At 34.8% G+C, this 10,529-nt stretch overlaps 1 protein-coding gene across 1 annotated transcript; it reads left to right on the top strand.

Annotated features, from left to right (window-relative positions):
* The first annotated feature begins 8,636 nt into the window (after positions 1-8,636).
* Positions 8,637-9,869, top strand: LOC122787666 (ADP-ribosylation factor 1-like). The gene has a single exon (XM_044054501.1). It carries the CDS (start codon positions 8,920-8,922, stop codon positions 9,475-9,477), a length of 558 nt encoding a protein of 185 aa, XP_043910436.1. The 5' UTR covers positions 8,637-8,919; the 3' UTR covers positions 9,478-9,869.
* The last annotated feature ends 660 nt before the right edge of the window (positions 9,870-10,529 follow it).

Here is a 10,529-nt window from a genome sequence, read left to right as displayed (position 1 = left end):
ATATTACAATATCATTGTTCTATGTTTGCCATAAACAAAAATGTGAGATGAAGCGTCAAGAGACATCCAATGTTATGTCATAATAAGAGATTACTTCACATTAGACAAAGGACTAGGTAGATTTAGTTAAGAGTCATAAATATGTACATATATACACACACATGCTCCTCTAGATAAGATTTTTTAATTTTGCATTATCTGATGTAATAGAATCAATTTCATTCATTCAATTTTTATTTTATGGTATTATGTTTAAAAGTTTTTAAGTACATTTTTAAACGTATATATTTTGTAACAGTAGTAAATAGGATGAATTTTTATTGTAATTTTGTAACATATATCATATCAGCGTACCAATATACAGTGATCTGTCATTAGTTTTATCAGTAAGCATCATGCACTCAAAACAGCGGTTGAAGTTATTATTACTATCATTTTTTGTTTTTGTTCTGGTTTATGCTTGAATTACTATTTGCAGAGCTCGGCTATGACTGGGTTAATGTACTTCTTAGCCTAACTAGATACTTAATTATGTTCTAATTAGATAATGAATTGTGCAATGATTTGATCAGCTGATATTGCTTTAGTATAAAAACCTTGCATGCACACAAGTAATTTGTATCTGAAGAAGCTTGCTAGTTGCAAGTGAAAGCGCTTATCCATTTTTATTCATTCTTTGGAATAAAGTTTTTTACTGGAAAAGGTGTTTTCGTGGTGTATCCTGATCAGTTACTTCTGGTGAATATTATTTTTTCTGTGACCCATTCCTACTCTATTTGGCCAACATAACATTCTATATAAATTCATTCTATTTTTATACGTGAATTTTGGGTAATTACCCACTATTTTTGATATTTTAGGGTCTACTGTCAGTATCTCCCAATATTTTTCATAGATGTCTCTTATACTTGTCACATCCTGTGTGTAGTGTATCAGCACTTTGATGTCTTCATTTTTACTATCTGTGTTGCGTTCATCATTACTTATGGCAGCTGTTTCAGTATCAACTCCACCATCAGAAAAGAAGGGCTGTGCTACATTTCTCCTCATCCCTTCTACTTTACATAGTTCTACATTTATTTCTTTAGGCTTATAGGATCTATCTAATAATTGTTGTTTCAAGTTACTCAATTCTGTCTTGTATCCAATATCAGTAGAATTTAGGCGTGATACCCTCATTGCCTGCCCTCTAATAATATTTTTAAATATAAATCCTGGATGCATGCTGTTTCTATGCAGCAGGGAGTTTCTATAACAGCTTTTTCTATAGACTCCTGTATTAAGAAGGCCATTAGGTAGCTTCTCAATGTATACATCCAGATACGATATCATATTCAAGGATGCTTCCATGGTAAATTTCAAGTACTGTGTAAATGCATTAACTTTTATCAAAAATTCTTTAAGCTTGGCTTCATTCGAACTCCAAATGAGAAAGACATCGTCTACAAAACGTGTATACAATTTCACATTTTCTTTAAAATCATTCATCTCGAACAGGTGTCTTTCCTCCCAATCTGCCATAACAAGATTGGCGTAGCTATTGGCACATGAAGTGCCCATACCACGCCATCTTTCTGTATATATGCCTGATTGTTAAATACAAATACATTATTACACAGTACTATTTCTATTAGATCACATATTACATCATTATAGGCATCCGTGTGTGATTGATCTATATTAAGTCTTCTACGAATGCATTCTACTCCTTCTTGGTTTGGGATAGATGTAAAGAGAGATTGAACGTCTAATGTAACTAACCAATAGGTGGTATCAATAGGAATCTTAGACATCCGGTCATATAACATAACTAGGAACTGTTTAGTATCTCTAAGTATATGCAAATAATTATTCACCACTGGTCGTAGTACAGTTCTAAATATAGAGATATCAGCTCGGTTACCCATCCTCTACCTGCGACAATAGGTCGCATGGGTGGGTGTAAAGGGTGTTTATGAATTTTTGGTACACCTTGTATACAAGGTAAAGTAGGATGATTAACAATGCAATAGTTAAATAAATCTTCATTTATTTTCCCTTCATTGTATAGTATATTAATTGCAATAAATACTCGTTCAATGACCCTATCAATGGTATTTAATCCAATTGTTCTGTAATATTGTTCATCTTTTAACATTTCTGTCATACTTATAATATATTGGTCCATATCCATAATGACAATAGGTCCGCCCTTGTCAGCAGGCCTAATCATTATGTTAGGATCATTCATTAACTTTCTTAATGCCTTCCGTTGTTTAAATGTCAAATTACCTACAATTTCCTTTCACTATTTCTTTTCTCATGTGCACATAACTCTTGCTCAACTAATTTAGTATATGCATCAATCAAAGGATGTAAGGCTGGTATAAAAGTACTAGGCTTCCTATAAACAGTTCTTTCTTTGGTATTCAGACCAAAATCTAATTTAAGTTGTAAATTTCTTGTAAAAAGCTTCAAGTCAACTATTGTTTGTGTTATGTCACTTTTGGTAGACGGAATAAATGTAAGTCCTTTCTCTAAAACTACTTCCTCATCTATGGAAAGGTCTCTTTTAGATATATTCCATATTAAGGAGTTTAAGTTCCTTGCCACATCTTCTCTAGAGTGGGCCCTACATGCTCCTGGTCGGCCGCTCTCTTCTTCTGCCGTCCCCTGCTCATTGAGCGGTCCCTCCCCCTTCTCCATTGGTTTACTATGGGGAAAGGGGCTTTTCCTTTGGGGCTACCAATGTCTAAGTTATTATTAACCACCCTCCTTCTTACAACTATATCATTTACATCTGGTTCAACTATCTCTGTTATAACATCAGTTTCATCTATTAGTGTTGACTTTTTGCCATTACATTCAGATATTAGTAGGGGTACTTCATTAACTATGTTTTCTTTATGCACTAAAGCTGTTGTAGCCATAACATTCCCTTTATTTTTATTACTCACTATATTACTATCTTTATTAGCAGTCATTTGACTCTCTACTACTTTTTTTCCTTTCACAATTCTCTCTAGTACACCATTACTTCTATTACCTGATGTACCTATATCATCCCGCCCATTCTCTTTGGCAGTTCTATCTTGTCCCAGTTTATGTTGTACCCTGGGACAAGTGAAGACTTGTCCTTTGGCAAAATCGTGCATATCCCTTTTAATTTTATTCTGTTTCTGCTCTAGTAATTTCTTTTCATATAGGTAAACATCATCCAGTAGTTTCTCTAACATATTATCTAATATTGTGTTAGGATACATTTCATATAAATACAATTGTTGTTCCTTTATACACTCTTGTAGCGCTGCTTCTTGCAGTTTAAAGTAAGTGTTCAACAGTTCCATATAGCGTATACTCATTTCTATATTTATCTGCTGCCACATATATAGTAAGTCTGGGAACACAGTACCTGTATTTGGCATTTTTAATATGCAAAGTCCTCGTGGGATTATTTTGCAATTTATACAGACTTCAAAATGTTGCCGTTGCAACTAAAGTCATTTTAGTCAAATGAAGTTAGCTTTCATTTACCCCAACAGCGTGGATAAACCCTCACAATCCTTTTCGACAACTCCTTCATTCGAAAGGTCGGATGTGACGTCATACGTAAATAACGGATTGACGTCTCCTGCAACAGCACTGTCAAACCTGGATTTGTTTTTATTAACATTCTCTAGATTATAAGGTAGTTCAATACTTGTAGATTGCAACTCTGCCATGTCCATGAAGCATTCTATGTTGCATCATTGAATATATGAGATTTTTTAAATATATGCATAACACAAGCTATCTATGCACATAAGTAGATATTCATCTGTTTAATATGTATGTAATTAATTATTATATTATGTTTTTTATAATAACATTAGAAATTGCTTGCATTTTAATTAACGTAATAGCAGGAAGTGACCTCAGTGTCAATGATAGGAAATAGTATTTAAATGCATTAATTGTGAATATATGTTGTAATGGCCTGAGGAAGCCTACGGGTGAAAGCGCTAGCCAATTTTTACTAAAATAAAATCTTTGAGGAATATAGAACGAGTGCTCTCTTGGTTTATCCATAGTGAAGTGAAAACTGCTGTTGGATTGTACTATCGTTGCGCCGAAGGGCAGTAGACGTTGTTAGTTACATTTATTTAAAGCGTTTTTAATACTTTATTCATAGTGATGTGAAAGTAGCTGTGAACTATACTATCGTTGTGCTGAAAGGCAGCAGAGGGTAACAGCAACGCTTTAACTTCGACTATATATTTTGGAATACTCTATTCGCTTTGAATTCTATGCAAGTGACTGATATTTGCCATCGTACCTACCCGATTCTTATTGTACTATTTATTTACATTATTTTTACAGGGCAAGGTACCAATGAAGCAGTAACAGTTTTTTACATTTTATATTTCTGGTCTATGTTCCCCTCTACTGCATGCCCATGTGCTTTTATCCCAAATTCTCAATTGCTTACATTTAATAATGTCTGGTACTTTTTAATATCATAATCTTTCTTCCTCTAACACCTTAAGTTACGGTTAAAATCACCTACCACAATTATCTCCAAACCTATGGCAATATATTGGATTAAAATTTTAAGCATATCTTCTCCCTCCCTCATTTTGTCACATAAGCATGTGAGAATTCTCAAAACCTGGTTATTCCATCTCATGTCATTGATGATACTTCTACCCAGTATAACCAAAATATCTAAAACTTTTATCATATCCTTATCCAAAATAACTGTCCCTGAACAAGTCTCCTTTCCTAAATTCCAAATCACATTATTTCTCTACCATATTTCAGTTTGATATCTTTCTTCTTTAGTTAAGAATATAGAATCCTCTAGAATAATGTTTACACCACTCAATAATGCTTAACCTCCTTGCTAAATACTTTTTAAGCTATTAACATTATTGCCAAAATTTTACAAGTAGCAATATATTATTTATTTTTATCCCTTCCCATTCTTTTTTTCTTTACTATGACCTTCTATATTTTTCTTTTTCTTCCTTATACTGTTTTACCAGTAGAACTTCTTTTTTGTGTAACTGCATTCCATTTTATATCTTCCATATCATTAACATCTGAACCTTCTTCATCTAATACTGTTTTGTTTTTTCATTATCAGCTACTTGGTTTTCTCCTTCACTTTCTGGAACATCTGTCTGCATTAAATCTATCTGTATGTCTATGACTTCAGGTTCAGCTTCTAAATGTTTATTGACTTGTTTCTGGTCAGTCTGTATATCTATATTCTAAAACTCTGTCTCTTCACATTCCATACCTAAATGTCCTGCCTTTTTACATTTATAACATTTTAACTCACGTCTTCATATCATGTCCTGTGTCTCCACATATATAACATTTTCTCTTTTCACAATTGTTAATCAAAACACCTCAATCCATAAACCTCTTTTATCATATACTTTTGAAATAGCTAATACATCTTTACATGTTTTCAATAAATGTCCTTTTAAAGTATCTTTCTCTATGTCATTTCTAAATTGTATATGAATCGTTTTTCTTATTTCTCTGAAAAAAAGTCTTTAAAATGTACTGGTTCCATGGGAAACAGTCTTTCTATTTATCATAGTCTCCTATAAACTTCTCCATCAACTGTTCAGATTCAAAAATAGTGTCACAATATGTTTCTTTATTTATATGTATAAAAGCTGTTACCTCAGTTGTTTCAGTTCTAAAAGGTGTAATTATTTCATCCCATACCTTGTATCTGTCAAGTTCTGTATCCTCTTTTTTTCTATTCTTACTTTAAATGGCTTCTTTTTCTTAGTTGTAAAATTTTTTCTTCTCCTTTTTCTTACTTCGCTTTTGTCTTCCCTATCTCTACATATAACTTCTTTACTGTAGATTTCACTTGCTGAACATCCTCTCACTGTATTATGTCCATAATTTCACCTCAGGAAATATCTTTGACACTTTCTGGAGCACTCCCATCTGCCAAGTCCATTAGCAAATCATCCCACAATGCTCCTGATTGGAGAGGTGTAACAATACACGCTTGTACTGAATCCTCTTCCCCAAAGAGGTTTTGTTGAAAAAGTCCTTGGAATCCATCACTGGTGTAATCTTATCTCCTTCCATCACCACATGGGACTCCTATGAAGGTTTAACTACCTTCACATCACCTCCACTTACTAAACTCTCCTTTAAGGACTCGCCTGCCTTTAACTCATAGCTGCAATCCTCGTATATAATTAAATCCTATCTAATCTCCTTTTTTACTTCTAAACTGATATATTTCCTTCTTTCTTGTGAATCTATCTTTTTTTTTGTTTTAAAACAGCTGCATATCTTCCCCCGGTTTCTCCGATCCACCTCCGCAATTGGACCGGAAACCACAAGTGCCACAACAAGTATTGTCCCCATACGAAAAGAATAGGGAGGACTTCCCCACTGCCCTGGCCAAATTTCTCTAGTAGTATAAATACCACCAAGGGTTTCCCTTGAAAAGATGTTACTAGCCTAGTGAAACTAACCTGATCAACAAAAGATATTTAAATTAAAATTTTAAATTAAATCCATATCTCTGCCTTCATTTCAAAAGTAAAGAAGAAAACAGTATGCACACTGACAGTTTTGAGCAATGTTTATGGTAACTGATGGTGAGACAAGTAATGGGACACAAGAATGGCAGCAGGGGGCCTGGTCCTTTGACCTGCCTTAGGCCCCATTTGACCATGATCCATCTCTGGATAAGTGTATGTTTGAGGATCGCACCTGCAGCCTTTTGGTACTGTTAAACTAGATGAACTGGTGCCCTTTATGTATTTGTCTTAACTTGCTCAACACTTAATCTACACAATGACACAATGGTCTTCAGGGTAAAGTTTAAAAATGGTTGAAAAAATGGGTTAACAGTGTGTTGATACACTGAAGACTGTGTATTTCTTTCCTTACAGGAGAAACTGAGCTGTCTGATGTTAAGATTAGAGATGATTTGTAGACGCTTATCTCAGTTGACTGAAAGAGCAGTGTGATCCCCAGCAGCATGCATAAACCTTACCTTTTCAAAGACATGAATTGCTTCAGAAAGTGGCTATACTGTTATTGCATTAATGTTACTCACTTCTGTATAATTTCAAAAGCAGAAGAAAGTTACTTTTCCTTCCAGATCAGTAGGCACATCTCCCCCTTCATGTCATAAATCATGGTAACTCTAAGCCATATTGGAAATGTACTATTATCGGATAGGATCCTTGGGTATCACACCATTAATATATAACCTTTCTTACAGGGGTCTGGGGGCTCATATAAGGAAAAATGCAGGATGATTCCTTTTTGGATATTCAGCTAGTTAGTTAGATAGTTAATTTTCCAAACACTAAACAGATTCAGAGACACAGCTTAGTTTTCATGTCTGAATGCTAAACAGCAGTGTTTTGGTTCTAGTAAGGTTAGGGACAGCATAACAAATAAAACAGGATATAGAAAAAGAGAAGTTGAGATAATATAATACTGTTGCTCTGTAGTATTAAACTTGTAAGTTGTCTCAGTATTCACAATGTTGACCCATTAGGTAATCATATTTCCATATGATGTCTTCACTGACAGGATTCCTTTATACCCACAGCCAGTCTTGTGTGTGTGTGTGTGTGTGTGTGTGTGTGTGTGTGTGTGTGTGTGTGTGTGTGTGTGTGTGTGTGTGTGTGTGTGTGCATGCGCATCTATATAAAGATGAAGTTTGGCCTCTAGAAGTGGTTAATTTAAAATTTTAAACTTTAAAACGAAAAATTTGATATTACCATCTGCTTTCAGTAGCAGTCAGTATAACAGCAAAACAAGAATAGTGCCAAGACTGAATACTATTTTTCTTCCTTAATATTGTAAATATATCTATTTGTGGTTGTAAAAAAGTATGCTACAATGGTGTCAAATTGTCAAAGTAAATCATGCAGATGACTTTTCAGTGCTAGTCCTCTTGTAGCCTCACACTTCCCTAGCTCTGTTGGAGGATGCCGATTTCTTTCATTCTCGTGCCTTTGCTGGTGGGCCCTAAACTGTAAGGTGCCTCTGCTAATGTTTGTTCTGCCTGTTATCCAATCTAGGCTATTGACACACTGCTAGTAAGATTTTCCAATAGTCGTTGTCAGCCTTTACACTGACTATTGCTTAACATCTGATTCTCAGAAAATCTTTCTAAGGGAAATAGTCTCTCACTTACTTCTGTGCTGTTCAACCCATCAGAAAATGTATCTGGTTTAACTCCCCTCTTTTAAATGAAATAATAACTAAAAGCCATTAACTTCTACCCAATCTCAATACCTGACCCATAGCAGGTAGCCATTATTCCAGGTCTGTGAAAAGGAATTTGAAGATAAAGAAATAACCTAAGAAACAAAGAGTGCAAAATCATTAACATTTTAGCTTTATAATTATTTAAATGTAATCATTGTGGCTCTCTTCAAGCCTGTTTGATTAACTTCACAGTTGTGTCCACTGTATTTATATATTTTATATCTTGTCTAAAATGTGTTATGCCTCACATTGTTTCTTTCATTGTTCTAATAAAGACCACAAATTGCAAATGACTAGTATGCCTTCCAGGAATGTCTGTAATAAAGAAAAGCACATGGGTGGATATTATTGATCAAAGGACTTCACTTCCTGTGACATCAGAACTGCCTGTATCATCAGTGAATCTACAACATTTACAGCACTTCTTCCTACAGCAACAAAATCACTGACATCGACAGTAGCAGAAGTTTAAGAAATGTTCAGTTCCTGTGTAACACAGCATTACATCTGTCCAATCAAACAAAACACTGTGAAATCTGAGCTGCTGCGGTGTGTTTCAAGCATGTATCTTCCAGCACTGCACAGGGATGCTATATAAGCATATGTAGGCAGTTCTTTCATGAGCACAGCTGAACAGACAGGAGTGAAAGCAGACTTCTGTCACACTACGGGCAGCTAAACAGCACAATGGGTATCCTGCTGAGCAGAATCTATGAATCTTTGATGGGATTCAGTGGGATGAAAGCAAGAATCCTGATGCTGGGATTAGATGCTGCTGGTAAAACTACAATTTTATACAAACTGAAGCTGAATGAAGCCATCACCACTGTCCCCACTATTGGATTTAATGTGGAAACTGTGGAACCTATGAAAAATGTGTCCTTCACAGTGTGGGATGTTGGTGGCCAAACAAAAATCAGAGCGTTGTGGAGACACTATTTTACAACCACTGATGGCTTGATCTTTGTGGTGGACAGCGCAGATGCTGAAAGGTTCAGTGAAGTCAGAGAGGAGCTGAAAGCTGTTCTAGAAGATGTTGAGATGCGGACAGTACCTTTTGTGATTCTGGCCAATAAGCAGGACCTACCTGGGGCCCGACGTCCCTCAGAACTAGTGGATGCACTTTGCTTAAGGAAACTACATGGACATGAGTGGCACATGCAGGGATGCTGTGCTGTGAATGGAGATGGGCTGGTGGAGGGACTGCAGAAACTATCTGAACTGGTGAAACAGAACAAGAAATAAAAGTTTATCGTAGTGATGACAGCAAGAACAATGGACAGTGGTATTTGTCATTCATTCTGATTTAATACCAGTAAAGCCATGCATTTCATCTTTTGAACATTTAGATGGAATAACAAACACAACACATGTATTTTACACTGTTTCAGCATGATTACCACAGAATATATGGGCAGCATTCTGCTTTTGAATAATAGATTTAAATTATAATAAGCCAATGGCAATGTTTTATTAATTTCATTTCTAGCATTTAAATCTGTGCTGGTTATTTTGTCACATATTGATAAAAGTCTGTGTGCTTGGAAGTATTTGATGTGTTTTGCTTCCGGTACTGTTATTTATTAAATAAAGTTTAGTACTTTTCATTAAAATTATGATCAGTGAGAATCATTTGAAAGAACCCCATCCTTGTACTCCATGTTTTGTCATTCTTTACTCTAGAACAATCCTGTTGTACCTGTGTTTGCAGGACCTGACAGCTGCTTGGTAGGAAATGTTCAAGTCAAGCTGAAATAATGCACAGTCTGTGATAATTATAGATTTAGTGATGTGGTCTTCTGGCTCTTTGGAAAACTGCAAATAATGTAATAAATTTAAATATTTGCTTCTAACACTTTTATATTTTTATCTTACAATATATACAGGAGCGTAACAGTAAATAGACTATATTATCATGTTACATTTTGCTACTTCTTCCATAAAACCACCTTAAAAGTCCAGAAATTATCTTTATTCAAGTTGTACACCACAGCAGATATGTTGAGAGAGCAGACTAACTGACTCACAGTCACTCACATATTGCATCCCCTAATGAGTATGTATTCCATACTTTTTATTTGTTTCTGTTCTATATTCTTTAATTATGATGTACCCTCCAAATACAAACACTGATGTCTTCCTTCTATACTCTTTTATTTATTATTGTTATATATAACTGTTACAGGAATATAAACTGCACGTTATACTTAAATTACCTTTTATACAGGCACATATGTTTTATGTGTATGAATGTACCTCAGTTTGCTGGCATAATATTTTTTATTCAATATTGTTCA

Source organism: Protopterus annectens, chromosome 13.part0 (genome assembly GCF_019279795.1).
Source record: "Protopterus annectens isolate FY-2018-M chromosome 13.part0, PAN1.0, whole genome shotgun sequence".
Taxonomy (NCBI): domain Eukaryota; kingdom Metazoa; phylum Chordata; order Ceratodontiformes; family Protopteridae; genus Protopterus; species Protopterus annectens.
Note: the sequence above shows the minus strand (reverse complement) of the source record. Positions and strands in the feature narration are given on the sequence as shown.